This window comes from Manis pentadactyla, chromosome 2 (assembly GCF_030020395.1).
Source record: "Manis pentadactyla isolate mManPen7 chromosome 2, mManPen7.hap1, whole genome shotgun sequence".
In the NCBI taxonomy this organism is placed as follows: Eukaryota; Metazoa; Chordata; class Mammalia; order Pholidota; family Manidae; genus Manis; species Manis pentadactyla.
This window is the reverse complement of record NC_080020.1, coordinates 91,610,455-91,635,509: the sequence shown is the minus strand read 5'-3', so window position 1 is coordinate 91,635,509 and position 25,055 is coordinate 91,610,455. Positions and strand designations below refer to the sequence as shown.

General features: G+C 34.7%; 1 protein-coding gene across 4 annotated transcripts in view; it reads left to right on the top strand.

Annotated features, from left to right (window-relative positions):
- CWC27 (CWC27 spliceosome associated cyclophilin) overlaps positions 1-25,055 on the top strand; it is a 201,421-nt gene that overhangs the window by 135,106 nt on the left and 41,260 nt on the right. For all 4 annotated transcript variants that reach the window (XM_057494890.1, XM_036887715.2, XM_036887716.2 and 1 more), the window contains exon 12: positions 23,391-23,500. In XM_057494890.1, coding sequence (XP_057350873.1) covers positions 23,391-23,500 — 110 coding nt within the window. The remainder of the gene's footprint in view (positions 1-23,390; positions 23,501-25,055) is intronic.

Sequence of the window (25,055 nt, the reverse complement as noted above, 5' to 3'; positions counted from 1 at the left end):
TATGAAGTATTTAGTGTGCCTTAGTGATGTCAGCTCTTTCCTCTAAATATGTGTTTATTTCCTAAAATTGAGGGCTTTCTCTTACATAACCAGTACAGTTGCCAAATTTGGGGAAGTTTAACATTGTTATAATACTGTTACCTAATTCACAGTCAAAATTCTTATTTGGTTTTTTTTTAGCCCAGAAACCAAAGACAATTCATCATATTTAGTTGTAAGGAGATATTTTGAAATTATGTAAATATCTCATTTCTCAGCAAATTGTCCAGCCATTATTTTTAGTATTCATTGATGATTTTCCAACTCCATCATCCCTTTTATATTTATTGTTTGCATTACATTACAAAAGAGAACTTCTCTTTCTTCTCCATTTATTTATGCATATGAAATAAACTCATGGATTCCTATTTAATGGGTTAAGTCTATTTTTATCATTTATTTTGGTGCTCAAAATAAGTATTTTTATTTCACTTTTATTTGGCCAGTGGGAGCCCCTTCAAGCTGCACCCTGTATTCTTTTGATATTTTCCTCATTATTATTTGAATACTTCCTCATTTTCTGATTTAACAAGGTATTCTAGACTCATACTTTACTCACCCCCACCCTAAAATCACCCTTTTTCCTACAGAGTTCTGTTTTATTTTAGTGGAGAATAGTTTAGAAATCAAGATCAAGGTGCTAGATATGCTCATTCCTTTTGCTTGTACGCTTTCCCATCTGACATAGCTGGGACCTGTGCTGAATGTCTATGCTGCAGGTTACATTCTGGTCTTTCCCCTTCCATATTTGTGACTGTGTTCTCCAGTAGCAAGACTCCTTGTTCCTTTGCTACTTCTTTTATTCAGGCAAATATATTACTTAACAATTAACACACATTTATTGCAGAAAATTGTTGTCATATAACAAAAAGAAGAAAATAAAGCCACTTTTATTCTCACCCAAAAATAGCCACTGCACCATACACTTCCACTCTTTTTGTTCTCTGCACATTTTTACTTTACTTTTTAAAGTAGAATTGGGAATTAAATTGATAAATGCAAAATCGTGCATTTTTTAAATTTTGGTATCATTAATCTGCAATTATATGAGGAACATTAAGTTTACTAGACTCCCCCTATCACCAAGTTCCCCACACACACCCCATTGCAGTCACTGTCCATCAGCATAGTAAGATGTTGTAGAATCACTACTTGTCTTCTCTGTGTTGTACAGCCCTCCCCATTCCCCCCACTACATTATACATGCTATTCATAATGCCCCCTTTCTTTTTCCCCCCCTTATCCCTCCCTTCCCACCCCTCCTCCCCAGTCTCTTTCCCTTTGGTAACTGTTAGTCCATTCTTGGGTTCTGTGAGTCTTCTGCTGTTTTGCTCCTTCAGTTTTTTCTTTGTTCTTATACTCCACAGATGAGTGAAATCATTTGATACTTGTCTTTCTCTGCCTGACTTATTTCACTGAGCATAATACTCTCTAGCTCCATCCATGTTGTTGCAAATGATAGGATTTGTTTACTTCTTATGGCTGAATAATATTCCATTATGTATATGTACCACCTCTTCTTTATCCATTCATCTACTAATGGACACTTAGGTTGCTTCCATTTCTTGGCTATTGAGAATAGTGCAGTGATAAACATAGGGGTGCATATGTCTTTTTCAAACTGGGCCTCCGCATTCTTAGGGTAAATTCCTAGGAGTGGAATTCCCAGGTCAAATGGTATTTCTATTTTGAGTTTTTTGAGGAACCTCCATACTGTTTTCCACAATGGTTGAACTAATTTACATTCTCACCAGCAGTGTAGAAATGTTCCCCTTTCTCCACAGCCTCACCAACATTTGTTGTTGTTTCTCTTTTGGATGGTGGCGATCCTTACCGGTGTGAGGTGATATCTCATTGTGGTTTTAATTTGCATTTCTCTGATGACTAGCGATGTGGAGCATCTTTTCATGTGTCTGTTGGCCATCTGAATTTCTTCTTTGGAGAACTGTCGGCTCAGCTCCTCTAACCATTTTTGATTGGATTATTTGCTTTTTGTTTGTTGAGGTGCGGGAGCTCTTTATATATTTTGGATGTCAACCCTTTATCAGAGCTGTCATTTATGAATATATTCTCCCATACTGTAGGATGCCTTTTTGTTCTATTGGTGGTGTCCTTTGCTCTACAGAAGCTTTTCAGCTTGATATAGTCCCACTTGTTCATTTTGGCTTTTGTTTCCCTTGCCTGGGGAAATATGTTCATGAAGAAGTCGCTCATGTTTATGTCCAAGAGATTTTTGCCTATTTTTTTTTCTAAGAGTTTTATGGTTTCATGACTTACATTCAGGTCTTTGATCCATTTTGAATTTACTTTTGTGTATGGGGTTAGACAATGATCCAGTTTCATTCTCTTACATGTAGCTGTCCAGTTTTGCCAACACCATCTGTTGAAGAGGCAGTCATTTCCCCATTGTGTGACCATAGCTCCTTTATCGTATATTAATTGACCATATATGTTTGGGTTAATATCTGGAGTCTCTATTCTGTTCCACTGGTCTATGGCTCTGTTCTTATGCCAGTACCAAATTGTCTTGATTACTGTGGCTTTGTAGTAGAGCTTGAAGTTGGGTAGCAAGATCCCCCCTGCTTTATTCTTCCTTCTCAGGATTGTTTTGGCTACTCGGGGTAAAATCTTGCATTTATTTGTGAGATATTTCAGCCCCTCTGCTGCATTGTCAGGAGTATGATTTTACAGAATTCTATCTCAGACAGATAAGAACTTCATCATGTGCTCTGATTTGGGGAATCAGCAATCTTAAGCAAGTCATTTCTGAACCTCAGTTTCCTTGTCTGTAAGATGGGAGTAATGATAAATAAGCAAATGTGTTATAAGATATTTAATAATATATAAACTACAATTATAGACTTTTTTGCATAGCAAGCACCCATCAAATTATAACTGTTCTGCAGATTTCCAAAACAGTTATTTACACATGTAGACAAATAGGCAATTAATAGTATGCTGAGTATATTATACTAGATTAAAGCACTTTTATAAGCAGGAAGTTTATGTATGTGTATGTGTATGCAAAGAAGCATATTTATAGCTTTGTATAGGTAGGGTATTATATTCTTGTATATAATATTAGTGAACACATTTAAGGCCAAAGTTGATTATACCTTTATTACACATAAATCCATAAATTATTAATCAGAGTTTTATATAGATCAAAAGTAATGAATACATGTGTTATTTGCTATTAGAATGTGCTTGGTCAGCCTGTTTTTAGCATTTATGCTTGTAACAAGTAATGAAAACATTGGCTTTCCACAGTCAACCAAATATTTGTTTTGCTGCTACTTACTCGTTACTGTAGACTAAATAACTTTTCTTGCCTTCAGCAGCATAAATATGGTTTTTAGTCCAGGTTTTGGACACTTCAACTTTAACTTTATTCCTGTGCATATAATGCAACATGTGTGCTCCTATAATAAAAGTGTAACTACTTTATCTTCTGTTGTATAGTGAAGGAGCTCATTGTACTCAGGTATACAAAACTGAGTCCAGAAGAAAAAGATAATGATATCTGCTAAAAGGAAAGGGGGAAAGAATACTGGCTTGAAACACAGAAATATAATTCTTCTAAAGAAAAAAGCAGACATTGAAACTCTTAAATGTTTAAAACAGGGCATCCTGTATACTTTTCAATAAAAACTGGTGAGAGCTGTGGTAAAATATTTCATCAGTATAATTATACTCTTAGGTCAAAAAAAGATGGAGACAAAGGGAAAAAATGAAGTTAATGAATAAAACAAATGTTACCCTAGATACGACCTTATTTGTGTCTTACTAAATATATATATATAAAGATTATGTAAAATATATTTATTTTTATAAGGGAATTGAAGAAGTTATCAGAAAATATTGATACACAGTAAAACAATGAGTGTTCAAACAGTGGCAAGCTGATTTCACAATCTAGGAATCTCAGTGTTTCAGAGTCGAGGGTACCCTGAACCTGCCTCAGCTTCTTTGCACTCTGTAGTTACCCCATCTTACTATTTAGAGCATAGGAGTGTGATTATGTCTTTATTTGCTATGAGTTTATGAAGAACATGGTCCATTATGACCAGAGTTCATTTATTCAGTAAATACTTCTGAGTGTATACTATGCCAGCCATTCTTTGTACTCTGTGGAGACACCAGGTTACAAAACAGAGACCTCTGAATCCTTTCACAATGTTTTTGTGTATCAAATCATTACAGTGTAAACTTTAAATATCTTACAATTTTCTTTGTCAGTTATACTTCAATAAAGCTTAAAAAAAGACCTTTGCCCTGATGAACCTAATAGTCTACTCATATCTGTACAATTATTGGCATATACACTATAGATTTTCCCTCACAGTCGTAAGATGTCTACAGCAGCTCTAAGCATTATAAGCATCATGTCTTCATAGAATAGCATTCAAAGCAGGAAGGAAAGGTAGATGTAAAAGACCTTTCTCCTCTTGGACCTTTCTCTTTATGGGAAGATCTTTTTTCCTAGCAGACTTCCCTTTGCATATCATTGGCCAAAACTGGGTCTACTGAGAATGAACATGGGACCTGGACCAACCACTGGTAAAGAGGAGTGGAGTTTCTTACGTATAAGCAAAAGAAACTATATTCAAAGAGAAAGGACAAAAATAAAGTATATACTAAACGATAACCAAAAGAAAACTCCTATCACCACAACTACTAACTCACCTATATCTTGTGCCATTTGCTCATCTGCCCTCCTGAGCTGTTCACACTCCTAGGCCAGCTCCTCCACCTGTGCAGGATATCCTGCTGCCTCTCACCTACTTGCAGACATCACTCCAACAGTTTTCTTCTGTCTCCTGCATCAGCAATTTCCTTCTTCACTGGATTATTTACTATCAGCATGAGGACATGTAGTATTTTCTCCATTAAAAAAAGCAAAAACTCTCCTGTCCCCACATTCCCCTCCATCTACTGCCCTTTAGCTTTGTCCCTCTTCCCAGAAAAATTCCTAGAAATTATGTACATGCTTGCCATCTCCAATTCCTCTCCTCCCATTCCCTCTTAAATTTGCTCATTAGACTTCCATCCCCACAAGTTAACTGCTTAGTCCTTTTCTTAAGTGATCTATCCCAGAATGTTGTACTGTTGATCACTCCCTCCTCTTTGAATCACCTTCTTTAACAGGCATCTTAAACTTAATATGTCTCAAATCGAACTACTGATCTTATCTTCCAAACCTGCTCCTTCTGTAGTCTTCCTATCAGTTAATCTTAGAGTTACCTTGACTCCTATCTTTCTTTTGCATCTCCATCCAATTGATCAGCAAATCAAGGGCATATAATCTGACCACTTCCACTGTTACCACCCTGGTGGGAGCCACAGTCATCTAACACCTAGATTAGTACAACTGTCTCCTAACTGATCTCTCTTTCCACCAGTGACCTTTGAAAGTCTATTCTCAAAATAGTAGCCAGATGGTCTTTTAAAAATCTGTCAGATCTTGTCATTCCTTTTTTTTTAACCCACCAATGAGTTTCTTAAAAGCCAAAGCCTCTATGTTTGTCTATGAGGGTCTACATTATCTGTGTCCCCTCCCCTTGTCCTTTCACCTCTGATTTCTTCTCCTTATACTTCCCTCTTTGCTAATATACCTTTGGCATGCTCCCTACTTCAGGGCCATTGCACATGCTGCTACCCTGTCTAGACTCAGCTCCTCCAAATACCCATAAGACTCATTCTTATTTATCAGATCTGTTTCTCATTGAGGCCTCCTTTGACCAATTCTTCTTAGTACTCCCTAATTGTTCTCCCCTACGTCACTCTCTGTTTTATCTTATCACCTTCTGATACACTATCTCTTTTATTTATTTACTGTTTTATGTCTTCCCCACTAGAATTTTTGTCTGTTTTAATCTCCTGAGACCAACTATAGCCCTCTTTCCTTAGTTGTAACAGTCAATATCTAGTAAAATATTTTGTGGAGTATTGTGCAGTCCTTCATGAGAGCTAAGAGAGCCTTTACTTCCAGAAAAGTGATTATGAATCTGCCTTTACTTTTTGACTGTCATCTCAAAATGAAAAAAAAAAATCAAAAGCACTGTATATTTAAGATTATATTATTTTCTGTATCTTGGATTAAAGTACTTTTTTAATAATTGACAAATTAGTTGCTACTATCATATTTATTGCAGTTGTACTTTTTACACAATGGATTGCAGAATGTATTGCTTTACCATCAGATTCCTCCATATTTTGCCCATGTTGTTACCTTCTCTTCCCCACCAGAAATTATCTCTTTCAACAACTATTCAAGCCAGAACCACAGCAAAATATTCTAATGCTAAATAAATTTATTTTTAATTAGTTAAGTAAAGTGAGTAGGCATGATTGTCACCTTTTTTGTTGTTGTTTGGTAATAGAGAAAAAGATATTTGTAAACTCTTTTACCTAGAAGGAATTACTTAAAGTATTCAACTATGCTGAGATAGTGGAAAACTAGCCATGTCTACATACATAGATATATACCATAGATGTATATATTTTACATAAGGCACGCAATAAAATTAATTCATATATCAAAATATCTAGCACTAAAACTATCCTGAATGTGATATTTTCCCTCTGACATTTCAAAATACATTTCTGGATTTTTGTGGCTCCTTTTGAAGGATATCAGGCACATTATTTATCATTGCATTGTGGGTAAACAGATTTTCAGGTTCACAAAAGTTGTGGAGAATAGCACAATGGATATTAAGGTTCACTATTCACTGAAGAAGATAGAGTAGCTACCCTTATGTTCCACCGTGAGATTTGTGGATGGAGCAGATGAAAGTAGGTGGGTTATATTGGTCCAACACTTGAGAAGGAATACATCTACACTGAGTTTAAGAAAGGTATTTATTGATGAAACTACCGTTTCCATTTGCCCTTACTAGCTTTTACAATTATAAAAGTTAACTGTCTCAAGTTTTACTTTCCTGCAATCAAACAAGTAATTTATTTACCATCTGTTTTGTATGTTGGCATCATAGGTTACCTGTGGTTTTTGATTGACATGGTGAGTAGTCAGGCCTCTCAGCTGACTAGGACTTATTCTTGTCTTTACTATTCTTCTTATGTTTAATCTGCTGTTGCAAAAGGACCAAACATAATCTTGTACCAACTAGAATTTAGTTCAATTGTAGTGTGTATATCTATGTGACCAATTATTATTTCTTTCTTTAAGATTTATCTTTTTCATCTCAGTGTTTGAGTGCTTTCTTATATACATTGCCCATTTATTTGGCTTTAATACTTTGTTTTCCAAAAACTAAAAACATTTCTTACATCAGCAGCCTGTGATAGTCCATTCCAATCATGTTTCTATGTATCATCTTACTGCTACTTCCTAAAAAGGAAACATTCTTCCCAGCCAGCAAGTGTTCCACCTTGTTCCTCATCAGTAGGGCTGGCACCAGTTCAAACTGTCAACACTGCTCCATCAGATAAAGTTGTTGGTAACGTAAAGGATGAGAGGGGGTAGTATGCAGGCGCATAATACAAGCACCAATGAGCAAGCTAACAGTATTTTTACTGCTCCCATGTTAGTCTGCATGCCTCTGTTCTTGTTTGAAGTCTAGTCTCATTTAGCTTTACCTTAGTGCTGCTGATAGTGACACTTACCCATGCATGTTTCAGCATCTGTCTGATTAATAGTTTAGTTGAGTCCTTTGGATAAGAACTCATGTTTTCTAGTTTTCATTGACAGAATGGTTAATAATTAAGCATTTGTACAAGATCTTTATGTAAACATCATTTTTAATAAGCTAAAAGCTTAATCACAATATAAGCAGAATGTCTGCAATCTGTTATCATTTGTACTGTTTCACAAGTTATTAACAAAAGTGAATAAGCCTCACTTTTAGAAAATTTTACGCAGCATGGAAAGTTTCAGTTCATCTAGCATAATGCTGATCTTATAGAAAGCAAGAAAAGAAGTGTCAGACAGAAATATTCCCTATGGGCTTCCCTTCTTTGTGGAAAGAAATCTGGCATTACATGTAGTTTTTTGGATTCAGGAAAGGACTTTGGAGAGAGCCTTATAAAACATGTCACTGTCGCAAAGGATAACCCTTATTCTGAACATTACCAGTAACTATGCTGAATCATACTCTTCATTATGTGATTGATTCAGTTGTGTCAAATCAGAAGAAATTTAGTCAAAATCTCTAACTTCTGAATCTGTCCATTAATATGATCTTTGCCAGTTCTGCTAACTGCACAGAGAGTTTCCATGCAGTTGCACCTTCTTTATTACTTGCTTCATCTTTACGCTGCTGCTCTGGTCCACTTGGGAGTCTCAGAATCCTCTTATCCTGTTAGCTTAAGTCTTAAGGTAGGGGCAGGCCTAGCCTGTAGGTTAAAGGTTAGAAGTAGGTTTTTCAAATCCTCACTGGTGGATCATGAAAGCAGTATTTTTTATTTAATGGGATGGCGTAGGCCAGAAAGCATCAGAGTGCCTCGCCTGTAGTAATCATTGTTCATTATATTTGGTTGAATCATATGAAATTGCCATTTTTGTAGGTAAACAAAGCAATAGATGGTTGTATGTTGTACAGTTCAACCTTATATAAACAGTTTAAGTATTAGTTATATACCACTCATGTATGTGTGTAGAACTCAAATGAAAAATACATTTCCTATAACATGTCACAGTCCAAAGAGTTCAAAATCACTGGCTTATAAGAAATGTCTAATAACACTGTGCTCAGCCCAGAAAAAAACCCAGGATGGTTCCTCCTAGCTCTGAAATGATTAGCCTCTGCTGGGTAGAACAAGACTAATTCATGGGAAACAGATATTTTATAATTAATAGCCAAACAGAATTAATAATTAATAGTCATAATTAAACAGTATTCATAATTAACATACAATATTCCAAGTACTAAATTTGGCATGCAGATCAACTATAAAATTTAGAGACATTCAGAGCAGGGAGAACATCTATAGACAAGAAAGCTTCCCTGACAGGTGAAATGAACAATGAGCCTGACTAGAGGAGGGGCACATTCTTATCACATGTTAATTTCTGTAACATGAGTTTAATAGTCTATAAAACCTTGATTTTATACAAGAAATAACCTGTATGAGGCAGAAATCATCAATAGTAAATAATTTTGATGAAACAGGATCAAAAAACAGTCTCACTTTGAAAACCACTAGCTTTACTGTGATCAAGGACTTACTGTTTTGAAATCTCACATTAGAGCTTGTAGTACCTCACAAGACAGCTTTAATTTTTATGTAATTGGGTTTTTTTGTTTTTTTTTCTTAGATTTCCTTAGATTTTATTTTTCTTTTAAGAAACTTTGTAGAAGTAGAGGTTATAACCTCAGGGAAATTTGTTATTTTACTGAGGAAATTAAAAATTTCTCAAGATTTCTTCAAATGAATGTGAAATACAAAATCTCAGGGATGATTATTTTGGAAACGGTTTTGTATAGATACCTAGAGTTATTTTTAGAGAAAAATATCATTTATCATGTGTCAGTGAAGGATTAGTGGTAGCATGTTTTTCTGAGTGGATAGAATTAGATTTAGATTTCAAAATACTGCAGTATTCTCAAAACAAATCTGTTCTTTGTTCTCTTACAAACTCCACCCCTTTCCCAACAGGTTTCTAGTCTGCACCTTAGGTCTTACCATGACCATTTCAGCCACAATTTTTCTGTGGGGCTATTTTAACAACCTGCTAACAGGCTGCCAAATGATCTCTGTTGCTAATCTCAGTTCCTGCCAATACATTCTGTGTGTGGCTTTTCTTAAACACAAATTCGATCATGTGTCAATCCCCTTCATAAAATTCTTCAGTGGCATCTCATTTCCTACATGATAAAGTCCTTCCCGTGCCATACAAGGCCCTACATGCCTACCTAAATGACCTAAACTTTGCCTGCCACACTAGTTTCATCTCTTGCTCGGGATCCTGTGCTACATACAGAGTAAGTTTGTCTGCATGCCCACCTATTTCCCACTGCAGCTTTCAGTATCATGGTTCCCTCTTCCTGAAATGTCTTCAGTATGTAATGAATATTGCTTCAATATTCAAGTCATCATTTAAGTTCATTTCCTGATCTTTCCATCACTAAACCAATGGTTCTCAAACTTTCCTGCAGAATAGAATCACATGGAAGTTCGAAAGCTCTGGAAGTGAGATCCAGGTGGGAGTAGTTTTTAAAGCTTCCCAAGTATCTGATAAAGATGATTTAAATATTCGTCCATATTTTCCCCTAGTTATTTTATTATTTTACTTTTCCTTTTAATTTGTTAAGGTGCCTGAAAATTATTTTAGCCCGTGATGTGGGTGAGGATGTAAGGTGTGTAGGTTAGCAGGTAAAAGAAACAAACTACCAGTTATTACTATAGCATAGTGTATATTCATTCTCATAAAGGTTTGAAGGAGCAAAGGGAAGGCAAATGGCAACATATCTTTCTAGACACAATCACCCAAGTAGAATCATCAATAATTGAAACCAGTAGTTTCCACAAATGTTTTATTATACCTGTAGAATAAAGTCTTTTTTATTTCTAACAGTTTTACTGAGATACAGTACAATTCATACAATATCATACAATTCACCTACTTAAAGTGTGCAATTCCATGGTTTTTGGTATATTTATAGATAACTACAACTATCAGCACAATTTTAGAACATTTTCAATGTCTCAAAAAGAAACCCTGCGTCCTTCACTATCTCCTGCTGCAAACTCTGCCTCTCCTCCGCAAGCCCTGGGCAGCCACTAATCTGTTTTCCGTCTCTACACATTTCTCTGTTCTGGACGTTCCATATGAATGGAATCTTACTACCTGTAACCGTTTGTGACTGGCTTCTTTTACTTGGCATAATGTTTCCAAAGTTCATCTGTGTTGTAGGTTGTATCAAGTACTTCATTCCTTTTTGTGGTCAAATATCATTCCATTTTATGACCACATTTTATCCATTTGTCAGTTGAGGGACATTTGGGTTGTAAAATAAATTGTGAACACTTCCAATATATGTATTTTTTTAATGTATTTATGACTTATATGTAGGTACCACTGAACAAATATTGTATTTTATATGTAACATATACCAAAAAAAAAAATAGCTTAAAAGATACAACAAAAATAAATAGCATTCTAACATTCTAATTTCTTTCCACCTCTCAGAGGATCATTTTGTGCACTAGAAACTTCTCACTTGTACAAATTTTTGAGGTTGCAGCTCAGGTGAGTAAATTAGTTGAATAAAGGTCTTTCAGACAGAGAATACAGTGCATGCAAGTACATGGAGATAAGAGAAAGCATGGCACATTTTATCTTGCAGGTTGTCTCTGGAACATAGAGCAAGAAGGGCTGTGGAATTTTTCATGCAGCCATTTTTATTCTTTTCCTCATTATCATAATTTAAGACTTAATAACAAAATATCTACATGCTCTTGGAACACCTAAGAAATAATACTGAATAAAAGTTTTACTATAAAATCTAAGTCTATAGTTTTATTGTTGCTATTTGACAGTGAATATTAGACACTGTATTACTATATTTTCTCTCTAAAACAACCTTACACTTTGGGCTCCTTTCAATAATCCCAACCAAGAATTAGCAGTATTAATTTCCTTTTACCACTCTTTTCTGCTTTATTGCTGAACATCTTAGTTATAATATTATCAGTGACTTAAGGAGCTATGTCTGCTATAGGAAAACACATAAAAAATAAGTCCTTTGTTCCTTGACAGAACTCATGGAGAAATCCCTTACACTTTACTCCGTTCTGTGCCAAGGTACCATATGAGGCATATGTAAAAGATAATTATGTTTATTCTTACTGATTTGATTGTAATTGAAGAGAAAATGGTTGCAATATTTACCACAGCCAAAGACTTTGCTAGTCTGTGATATCTTGTGAAGACACTGACAGGCAGACTATTGGGATAGAATCTAGTTAAGTATTCCTCAGAAATATTTCTCAAGATTGGGTTGCTTATTTTCCTATTATTCACACTTACTATTTTGGGTATTTTAACAGCATATCACACTAATAAATTCAGTACATTTCATGTCTTCAAGACAATAGTAGTTAATACTGAGTCTACCATCTAAGAAAATAGAGACAAAGCATTCGTGAAGCCAAATTGAGCCTTTCACTCCAGTGAGTGCTGGAGCTGAGAATAGAATGTGAAGTTCTAACTCAAAATATTGAATCTAGTCCATTCAATGTGTTGGCTTTGTTTTGTGACTAAGCCAAAGATTTTTTTTTAATTAATCAGTGAGAATGTGTCTGTAATTATGTTCTAATCCAAAATGAGAGGGTGAGAAATTTTTCACTTCACCAATAAAAAAAGTGTAAGATTGCTTAGTAATGATTTCAGTTTATGAAATTAACCAAACCCAAATAATCCTTCTTTACTAAAGGATTAATTTATGGCATTTTAAAACTGAAGCACTTAAAAAAAATTTTTCTTTTCTCCAGTAAATGTGTTTTTGTAAAATAAGAGTCCAGAGACTTTAATTTTAGTTGGTGAATCATCTTGATGAGTATTATATTTCTGTTGTTTCCTGATCATTTTTTTGATGATTGCAGCTCTGGGACAAGGAAGGCCAGTTACTCAGCCTCCTCTGCTTGCCCCTGCCATGTCCCCGCTCTCTCTTTCAATTACTTTCTCTAGGTAGAAATCCATTTTCCTCTGAAAAAAATCACTTTCCGTTTTTTAAAAAAACCATCTTCATTCATTCATTCAAATAATATTCATCAAATGCCTAAAAGCTTATAGGCACTGATCTAAGCTCTGGACATGAAATAGTGAATATAACAAGATAGTTCCTGTCCTCTAGGAACTCATATTCTTGGGTCCAGCTGTGGTGTCTATCATGGTCAGAGCTTACTCACATTCACTCATCACATGCTTTTCCAGTTTTCAGCTTTTTCCAAAAGAATAGGTTTCCAAGTGTTCTGCTCTGGTCTTTCTAGTGGCAGCTACTTTGCTGTTATATTTAAATAGTTATTTTGCATGAAGCACTTAGAATACAGACTGGCACATAGAAAGCACTTTTTGTGTAAGTGTTAGCTACAGGTAGAAGATAGAAGTAGCCAGGCATTGTCATTCTGTCAGCATGCCAGCAGATACTGCTTATTCTTAAGCAAATTTAGAATTACAGCTAAGCTTCATGATACGAATGCTACATTTGAACATCCAAATTTGTAGAAATATAAATTAAGGGTTTGATACTTCACTTCACAAAAGCATTTTCCACATTTCTTCCAATTACAAGTTTTGTTGGTGCTTTGAAAGTATGATTTAATATACAGAAATGTTTTTTATTCAAATATGTTAATAAAATGAAAAATATTGTATCTACTCTTTGCTTCTTCAAATGAGATCTCATTGTTTAAAGGAAGCATAACCATAAAGTAGCTATGGACATAAAATATGGTGCCCTGTATTCATTGCCAAATAATAATACCTCGTATTTATATAACATGAATAGTTTACAAAGTCTTGTCACATGCCTTATTACATTTAGTTCTATAACAGTCCTGAGAATAGATTAAACAAGTATTATAGTTTCCATTTTTGCAAATGAAAAACCAAAGCATTAAAGATATTTAGTACTCACCCTAACTTAAACAGTAGATTTGAGGAGTCAGAATTCTGTACAGTATTCTTTCCACTATAAAACTGCAAAGCATTGTTTCCTTAAAAAATAAAATAAAATATGGCATAAGTAATATGACGGTAGCTGGAAGCCAAATTAAGCAGACTGGGAGCTGGCCTACAATTCACAGCATTACCACTGAGATTGAACAAAATAATCCCCATTCAACTCATCCTCCAACCCCATGTTCCAGAAGCACATTTGGACACAGGTTGACTTCAGATGAACATATTTTAATGACTTTTTCCTACCCTCACCTCATCTCAAAATTAAGCTTATTAGAGATATCATTCATCTAAGATGGGGATTGGAGAAGAGGGGTGAAATCTGAACCAGAATTTTTGTCCCTATAGTAGAGAACGTGGTCCACGCAGGTAAAAGTTTCTGACATCAGAGCCAGAAATAATGGCATGGTGCTTTCAAATCATTGCACATATTTAGGGTGGTTCAACACACTTAATTTAGTTTTAAAGGTTCACAAACACTTATAAACTTAGTACCTGTAAGATGATAAACTGTGGCTGCTCATTGCTTACCGAATAAAGTTCAAATTCATTACTTTAATGATCAGTTTTATCTTACTTTTCTTATTCTCCATTTCATTCCCTCATTATTCATTTTCACAAAACACTTTTCCTCCTCATGTGCGTACTGCACTATGTTGCCTTCATGCTTTGGTTCTGATGTCTCCCACACCTGCCATGGGGTTTCTCCTTTGAGGCCCAGTTAGTTACACTGCCACTTCTTCCTGCCAACTTGCCCTCTCCTTACTCAGCATGAATTTCCTAAGTACTTTATCAGGATCTCGCTCTCTCTCTTTTTTTTTCTTTTTTACAGCAAAAACAACTTTGTTTATTTTAATTGGAATAAAGCTTCTATATAATATTGGTTTCTTCTGTACAACAGTGGCTTGATAATTACATGCATTACTAGAGTTTGCCACAGTAAGTGTAGTTACCCCATTAGCATACCAAGATATTACAATATTATTGGTTATATTCTCCAGTTGTACTTCCTTTCCTAAGAATAACTTATTTTACAATTTGCAGTCACTACCTTTTATCCCCTTCACCTCTTTCACCCATCTCTCCACCCTACTTCCTGTGGTAACTAACAGTCTGTTGTTTATGTTTGTGGTCTATTTCTTTTTTGTTTGTTTTGTTTTTTAGATTCCACAAATAAGTAAAATTATATGATATTTGTCCTTCTCTGCATGGCTTATTTCTCTCAGCATAATACCCTCTAGGTCATCCATGTTGTTGTAAATGGTAAGATTTCCTCCCTTTTTTGGCTGAATAACATTCCATTATGTATATATGTACCACATCTTATTTATTCATCCATCTATTGATGGACACTTGAGTTGCTTCCCTATCTTTGCTATTGTAAAGATGCTGCAGTGAACATAGGTGTGCCCATATCTTTTTGAATTAGTGATTTTGTCTTCTTTGAATAAATTGCCAGAAGTGGAATTGCTAGGTCATATCGTATTTCTGTTTTTAATTTTTTGAAGAACCTCTGTACCGCTTTCCACAGTGGCTGCACCAATTAACATTCCTACCAACAGTGTAGAAAGGTTCCCTTATCCCCATATCCTGGCCAATACTTGTTACTCTTTGTCTTTTGGGTAGCAGCCATTCTGACTGGTGTGAGGTGTTATCTCATTATCGCTTTTCCAGCCTATAAGCTCCTTAACATCAGAAACTGCCTTTCTTTCCCTCACTCCCTTAAATAATATTGCCCTCCCTTCCCGTTACAGTTTGCAGTGTACTGGAATCAAAAATGCATGGAATTTGAAGTTTAACAGGCCTGATTTCAAATCATTGCTCTATCATTTATTAGCCTATAATATTGGGCAAGATACTTAACCTCTCTGAACCTCTGTTTCCTCATGCATAAAATAGAGATGATAATACCCCTTCTATTGTTACAGAATTAAGTGAGAAAGCAGCCACAGAGTTTTTAGTATTGTCTCACACATGCTACATCCTAAAAAATGGCGATAGTGCTGGTAATATTGGTTGTACTTGTATTATAGAACCACTTTATTACTTTAGTTGCCTCAGTTACAGAGGATATAAGAATGTTCCTGCCATACTACACGTGCAAGTATTTAAGGACTGTTTTTGTAAACTTTTCTAACTACTTGGAGAAAAATACCTCACTACAAAACAATAGAACCCTCCTGTAAGTACTGTTAGGAACACAGATATTCTGCAGTATTGAATAGGCTAAGCGAATCATAGCCTTAGGCAGTGTTAGGTAACAATTCTTTCTTTATTATCCTCCCTAATTGACTTCATGAAATCTTTTTATCTTAAAGAATGTTGTATTTTTTTTCTTATTGCTACAATACAAAGTATATAATTTGTAGTTTCTACATCCAGTATGAGAGGGCAACATAGGGATGTTGTCAAGTAACAATTCTTTCTTTATTATCCTCCCTAATTGACTTCATGAAATCTTTTTATCTTAAAGAATGTTGTATTTTTTTTCTTATTGCTACAATACAAAGTATATAATTTGTAGTTTCTACATCCAGTATGAGAGGGCAACATAGGGATGTTGTCAAAATGGCCATCAAACTACAAGAATTGTGGATCACACCATCTGGAGAAGTACAAAGTGTGCTCTGTTGAGGGACCTGGGGGCAACATCAATCAACCTGTGTGCTAGTCCTGAGGTCTGTGTGAGGGAGAATGAGGTAAATTTGAACAGGAACAACAGACTACAGCTGACAGGTGGAAAGCTGGAGCCCCCAGAGGAAAAGCCAGCTCTGTCCCTCTGTAATTCTTAGGGATCATTTACATAACGTAATTGGTTCTTATGGTCATTATTAAGAAGAATGAAGAAACATCTGATACAAAGCTTATCGATAATCTCTATAGTGAAAAACTTTACTAGTAAAAGATAAGCCAATTAAGCCTAATTTAATGTTCAGTGTTCAGAACCTTCTTTAATGAACTAAGTTCTCTTCATCTCTTCACTTAAGTTCATTTAGTATAAAACTGTGGTAATTTATTTATGACAAAGTTATAAGCTATTATGACAAAGTTATTACTAACATGACTGCTATTTGAATTATAAGCTCAACGAAGCAATATGCTCTGAAAAACAAAAAGTTCAATTTTGTATTTGGATAGGAATGGAGCTTTAAAACAAGTTTTTAAAAATTTCTAATAGCTTAAGACAAAATATTAAGGGAACTACTAAGGGAAAAAGTGATTTTTAGATTGTAATGAAATATATGTGGAGTGATTTTGCACTGCAAAGAGAAAATACACATAGTAGTGCTTGTAGAGAGGAAACAACATTGACTTGTCAGATAATCTGGTTTCTGATATTCCCAGCTTAACACACTTAACCTCTCTGAACCTGTTTTTTCATCTGTAAAATGAGCAGTTATTGCTGCCTAAGCTTATTAGTACTGAATATTTTGTGTTGTGATTCTGGACCTTCTCCTTTCATACTGAATTTGAAAATTAAGCTGCCAGTAGAATATAAATACACAGAACCCCTAGATATGAACTCTCATATATTTTTACATGCTACCCCTTCTGGAAGTATCTAATGGAAAATACAGCTGAAAATCAGTGTTTTTGTGGTTTATAGTCCAAAATGGAATACAATCTGAAAATCTTTGGATAAATTTAACTGTATTACAACTTGTTACCTTCACATTTCTCAAGCCAGCTAATATAAAAACACAAAGGGAAATATTCTGTATTACTTTATTTTGAGAATTACTTTAAGCCCCCAAATTACATGAAGCAATGAAGCTAGGATAAACAAATGGAAGAAAAATAGAAGCTCCATGTAAATGTAGGCTGACTTCCATTTAACCAGTGTGCAGTGCTGAAGCATACTTTGATGTTCACTGTTCAATGCTGAAGCATACTTCAGATGTTCCCTAAATTATTTAACCATTTTTGACTAATTTTCATCTAATGCTAGAGACTTATCTTGACCACCAGATGGAGCCAGTATTGTTTGATTTGTGGAATAAAAAATATGCTGAAAATAAAAATTGGTTAAATAAAATGAATTAAAATCCTAGATTTCTTATTTTAATTCATATACAGAAAAAAATTATAGACTTTTAGCCTAGTGTTTGCCCAAGCTTCTGCCTAGTGTTTTTAAATGTGCATATAGACATTTTCATTAAATAATTTATTTGTTGTGAATAAATTTTTATTCTGGCAGTTTCATTGGCTAAAGAGACCAGCTTTCTTCTTACTCACTTTTTAAAGATATCATCTAAGTAACTTCCAATTATTTTAAAACAAAATTGCTACAAGTTCAGCCTCCAATCACTCAATAAATAGTGTGGATTATAATTCTTTACAATAAAGAATGGATTGTGTATAGGCTCTTATTTTAATGTCACAGAATATTCCATTATTATTTCCATAATGGATTTTCTTAATAAAACAAACCAAAAAGGCATTCTGACTGGGCTGGGGGGATGAGGTGGATGTGTAGTTTATCCCCTGTAGCTCCTCAAGGAGATGATAGAGCTTCAGTGAATGGCTGCAAGTCTCACAGGCTTCTACCCAGAAAGCTCAGTGCTCCAGGAGCCTTAATCAGGGGTAACAGCTTAAAGTTGACTTCTCCTGCTCCTCTCTCTTCTATTTAAGTAAGTGTCAGAAATTGTCAAATTCCTTAAAACTCAACTCAATGGGCAATTATCTATTGAAAAAGTATTTTTATGGTAGGTTCCCAAAGTTTGTGCAAGCCCCCAGTCCATACAGCAAGAGCAGTAAGGCAACTGTGGACACTATTGTAATTTAAGATCTAAATATGATCAATCTGTTCATTGTCCATTCAGCTACTTTTTATTGAGTACATACTTTATTGAGTACAAGGTAAATGCTAGGCCACAAACAGCACAGTCCCTGCCGTGTGTGTCCTATGGGGCAGTACAAAGTGGCTGTTACAATATGGTGTGATAGAAGCTACAAAGTGTTTAAAGGTTCAGATGAGGGGAAAATATTCAATTAAGGAGAATCAAGAAACAGCCATAAAGGATTCTTTCTAGGTAGATATTATTTATATAAACCCACACTTTGGCAGACTGCACTTCCTATTTATTATAGCCTGGAAGGTATGTAGGGCCTTTTTTGGTAGGATTTTATTTCATCAGGATACATCCAGCTGGTGACCTGATGCATTTTTATGTCAAATTGGAATATTTTCTTCTAAGTTTTCTTGTGTCTCAGACATGAAAAAGAAATAGCCAAGCTGGTTGTGAACTTGTACTTAAAGTCAGACTACATGGGTTTATATCCCTGTGTTCATAATCCCTGAGATAAGGAAATTATTTAACCTCATACTGCCTTAGTTTTCTTATTGGCAGAAGGGGCTAATGTTGATTTTGAGGATTAAACAAGTAAATCAGATACTAATATCTGGCACATAGTAAATAACTTGAACTGTTAGCTATCATATTAGCTATTTTCAAGTCTGGTACTTTTCCTAGAATTAATTGAAGAGCTGATGTATCTAAAGTTTGATAAAAACATGCTTTGTAGCTTCCAGAAAATCTGATGAGATAATAGCTACATATAAGTAGCATTGATATTTTTCTCTATTCATTAAAGTGTATCCCTTTTGTTTTTAAATGCTGTTTGCTAAATTTTCACTAACACATTACTTTTATTTATATAAGAGTTTTCATTTATTATGGGAATTTTTTAAAATTTTCCTTGAAATAGTTGGTCTAGATCTATTTTAAACCATTTATAAGCAGTTACTAGCATTTTCCAACACATAATAATCATTCAGTAAATTTTTTTTTTTCTTATGAATGAATGTTGAGCTACTTGGAGGTGTTAGGTTTTTGAGCTCTGGTCCTGAGACAGTAGAGGGTATAAGCCCTTTTATCTATAAAATGAGATTTGTAGATGGATACCATTGGTTCATTAGCTAAGTAACCTATAGTTGAATAGTCATCACTCCTTTATGCTTGGAACAAAAAAGGTTTTGTAACAAAGAATTCAAGTGGAGCAATAATTAAGTTTCTGACTAGCTCCTAAGAGAAGGGTTAGAAACATTCTTTATAATATACAGAGGCAAAAGTATAGAAATTAACCTCAGTCTCTTTACAGGTTGTCACTTAAACCAAGAGTCAGAACACAGGTTTTAGCCCAGGCTCTGCTGCTATTCTGCATGGGATCCTAGCTAAGTAACTCACTTACCTGGACCTTGGTGACCTCACCTGTAAACTGAGGAGTTATATTAGAATATCTTCAAGTTAATTTCTAGTTCTGGTGCTCTAATAAATTGATGCTCCTGTGGTAAATTGATGGTTATATTGATGTTGGACATTTTCTTCACCAAGCCCTTTCAAATATATTACCTTATTTTATCTCAGAGATAGCCAGAATACTTTAAACATTTTATTCTAACACTATAACATAGATCATCTTTAAGCCCACTAGAAAGTTGGTATTCTATCCAAGAATCAGCCTTTTGATATTTATACTCAACAGCTTGATTTCTTAAGTATTTTCATATATGCTGCGCTCATTTCACCCCTTAGATTACCTTCTAGAACAAAAATCCTTTATCAAATATATTTTAGATATCTTTCACAGCATTTCTCGGAGTGCCAAACGTATGGGGAACACTTAGTAAATTTTCTTTTCTGAACCAAAGTTTTAATAGAAGACAGTAGGGCACAGTGTGGGCCTTTAGTATCATAAAGACCTGGACTCAAATCCCAGCCTTACTATATTCTAATTGTGGTCCTATCTTGTTTCCTCATTTGTAAAGTAGGTTTATAGATATTTTTCATGGATAATTAAGGCACCTTAGCATGGTGCATAACATAATAGGAAGTCCTTAGTAAATGTTTCCCCCCAATTCTTCATTCCTATTTTTTTAGCATATGTTTTAGAGAAATTTCAGTTAATGACAAACAGTCATCATACTACATCATTATTATTTATGAGTTATCATCCAGTGTATATTGAATTTTATAAGAAAAGTAAAAATAGAGCACTCTGACCCAAGAGAAACTGAATTTTTCAAACTCCTTGTGTATTTTTTGAGCCAGTTTTATGTCACTAAAATCATCCAGTCACTTATTCAATTTTGTTTATTCAGGGGGATTCAAGAACATGAGAAATGAATGTGCTACTTCCTGTTCTGGCAACATGGACTGAGTTAACGCAGAACTTCCTTTTCCTAAAAATATATAGAAATGCTGTATAAAAATATGACCCAGCCTAATTTAAGTACTTAGTTAAGCTTGAGAGAGAGAGAAAGAGAAGGTAAGAAAGGAAGAAAAGGAATTCTTGGGTCCCAGGAATACAGGGAAAGCATAACCAGAGCTATTCAGTGGGCAAGTTGATACAATAGTTGCCCAGGAGGATATTAGAACCAGATGTAGGCTCTAGTAGCTAGAGGCTGGGGTTTTAATCTCACATGGACAGAGATGTAGCCTTGAGTCAAGAGAGGTGGAAACTAGAAAAGTTGTCTACCTGGTCAGGAAAACCACAAAGAAGCTTGTCATTTTTCAAAGCTGTGTTTAGGAAGAAAATATGTTTAATAAGTCTCTCATAAAAATCAAAACTCTAAACCTCTACCAGGCACGGCTATAAAGGCTATATATGGTTCAGGAATCCTATGCCAATAATTAATCTGAAAAATAAAATGGCTCTGGATCAATAGAACTCTTTAATTTCCTGGTAGAAACAAATTCAAAAATTCCCTTTAGGAACTCTTACAACAATCTAGGTGCCTAGGATTCCTATGGAACATCATAGAAATCCAGCTCTAGCCAAAGATAAACTTACAATAAAAAATTAGAAAACACAATGAGAGACAATCACTCTAGGGAGAAAGAGACTTAACAGAAGAATCCCCAAAAGCAATCTGAAAGATACAACATAACAAACATGTTTTAAAAAATTAAAGAGATTTTTAAAGGAATAAAAATCATAGTAAAAGACTAAGGCTATCAAAAAAAGAGTGAGTGAATTTGAAAAAGAACCAAGTAGAATATTTAGAAATAAAAAATATAATTATTAAAATCAATGACTCAGTTTATGTCTGAAAAACTGATTAGATACAACTAAACAGAGAGTCAGTGAACAGAAATATAGAGCTAAGGAAATTACTCTGAGCATACTGCTGAGAAATGAAAACATGCAAAATGAATGTGCTGTGATCATACACTAAAAAGAAGCACTTTATATTAATATGATAGTCCCAGTTGGGAAGTAGAAAAGTTGACCAGATTTTTCACACATTTGGGTTTGTGCAACAGATGTCATTGTATTTGACTGTATGTACCATGTAAAAATGTTTGGGTTACAATTTCTTTGCAGTCCAAATAGAACCTTAGGAGGCTTAATACTGGTATCACAGAGGTATATAAATGAAAAACCAGTCCACCTGAAGCTGTTTGCCTATACATTTTGATTAGAAAGAAAATCAGGAAGAGGGGGGAAAACATCCTTAAACAAGGCAATTAAATATCTCAGAAGGCCAAGAACTAGATAAGCCATTATGAAAGGATTACCACAATCAAGCTAATTAACATATCCATCACCTTGCATAGTTACCATTCATGTGTGTGTGTGTGTGTGTGTGTGTGTTAAGAATACTTAAAATCAACTCTCTTGGCAAATTTCTAATATGCAACACAGTATTATTAACTATAGTCACCATGCTATACATTAGATCTCTAGAACTTATCTATCCCACATATTTGAACCCTTTTTTATCCTTTGACCAGCTTCAAAATCATATTAGGTAACCATAAAAAGTTACTTGATTCTTAGTTGACACTTTTTTTTTTTTAGTTAGAAAATCTCTTGAACAAAATGGCAGGTTGTTAATACATTCCACATTAATACCATTCTTCAAACTAGGTAGCAAAGAGGTAAACAAACTAAGGCTTGAATAGAAAGATTACTTGTGCTGATTACATCTTGCTCATCTTGGTTTGCTAGCCCAAGACCAAAAGAGATAGGCTGGTTTTTTTTTAAGAATAAAATTTCCATTAATGCATATACATATAAGGTATTGTAAAATGTTAGTACTTGTTTTCTTGAGGCAAAATTGTTCTTTAAAAGTATATGTTAAATAATCTTCATATGGAATTATTGCAGAATCAAATCTATAGACTTGTTTTCTAATTTCTAATTTAGTAAATGTTATTTTTGTTTCTAGTAACTATCCTGACTTATTTCTTAGACATATTTATTTTTTATTATGCCATCAAATTAAAGTTGTTTGTTGTTTAAATTAGTGTTGTTGTTTTAACTGTGGAACAAACATGGCAGGTAATTGGAAAATCAACCAGTATTAAAAAATTGGATTGTATAAGGCAAGGAAATAATGTAAAATGGCATTGCTGACTTTTAGGAAAACCTTAATTGTTTAAAAGTGAGATAGATGGGTGATTTTATAATCAAATAAGTACAAATAAGAACAACTACAGTGGTACAATGTATAAGAAAGATGTTTTTAAAATTGGTTGATAAATTAACATCAGTCACTTTCTAATCTAGGACTTAGTTGTGGAGCTGATAGAGCTTATTGCTTTGATTTTTAAATTAAATGGAGGAAAACCAGTCCTAGATTCTGACTTCCTCTTCTGTGATATGAATGTAGATATTGATATGAATGTAGATATTAATGTGAATCCATCGAGTCTTTTTACTATTTATCCTAAGGTTATATTCTCTTACTCTTCAGAGGAAGAGCTTGCTCCAGATGGTGCTGTTGCAGAATACAGAAGAGAAAAGCAAAAGTATGAAGCTTTGAGGAAGCAGCAGCCAAAGAAAGGAACATCCCGGGAAGATCAGGTAACTTCCCAAACCAAAATCCATATGTAATTCATTGCCTTTCAGTTGTCTTCAAATCTTTTAAAAGGAGCCTATTGATTATACAAGGGGGAAAGCACTACCTCTTACAAATGAAAAAGGATATATTTGTATAGAGTGGGGTGACAAGGATCTTGGCCACCCATGGAAAGGCCCAAATGATAGAGTTCTTTCCAGACATTGTAGACAAAAAGCCTAAAACATTCAGGTTTCAACCTTGTACTCCCATATCAAGCACAGGAACCTTGTAAAACCACATATTATCAAATATTCCGGTAGAACCTTTGTCTAAGTGAATATTATGAAATGGAGAAGTAGTGATTATAAATGTTGAAGGGATGTCTTGTAGCCTGGCAGCTCTCATGCTGACTAGCCAGCTCTGCTTGAGATTGCACACTGCTTGTAAATAAGGGATTTTGTCCACTAGTTGACTTCTACTGTATGTAATTATAGAACTCTGCCTATTACAAGTAATTCCTGAATCTTAATGTAGTAATATAGAGGATTGTCAGATATCAAAAATGAAAAAGATACAGGAAGCTAACTCAACAATTTAGGAGTCAACCGTACACACCATGCAGCACTTGTCACTCAGTAAAATTAATCTCCTCAGTTACCTTCATGTTGAAAAGGTAGGGGGCAAATGAAAATCATTTATTTTGGGTACTGCCATATATATATATATATATATATATATGAACATGCCATTTGGAGGGTATAAATGAAATAGGCAAAATAAAAGTAAATTTTAAAGCCCAAGCCTATTGGAATAAATTAATCTGATAATCAGGAGCTATATTATAAATAACACCAAATTACTGGTAAGGAAGGGTCATGCATCAGTACTCAGCATGAAAACAATCATCAGGAAAGCTCAACAAGAAGTCAGGTATAGGAAATGTAATTACAAAGAACTAACTTGTGCAATTTTCAAAATAAATGGCACATCAAATGAAATTAAGAAAAAGTACATTGATTAGCTTGTTCCCATGGAGCCACAAAGTCTTTTTAATAGCAACTGTAGTGAATATACTACCAAAGATACAAAGGATCACTCTTACTTGTGCATTCCTCTTTTTTCCCTCCTAGCAAATGATTATGAAGAACCTAACCATGTACTAATCACTGCATTTGGTGGTAAACAAGGTGGATACATCCCTCCCCTCCCTGAGCTGTCAGGGAAAAGAGCCAGTAAAACAAGTAATACCAATAAAAGGGAGAGAGCATTATGACAGGCTAGGTTTGGGGAACAATGTAAATGTATAACAGTAGGCCCTAACATGTCCTAAGAATCTGGGAAGGCCTCCCTGAAGAAACGATTTGTCAGCTGAACTTTGGAGGTCAACTAGGAGATATGTGGCTAGACAAAAGGAACACTGTGTGAGAAGTCTTTGATCCCTTTGTAAAGACCTCAAAGCGTCAAGTATGAGTGGAAAATAAACTGTGAGAGGGAGATGGGGCTGGAGAGGTAAGCAGAAGCCAGCTCATGCCAGGTTTTTTTGGAGCCATATTAAGGAGCTGAGATTTTACCCAAAGA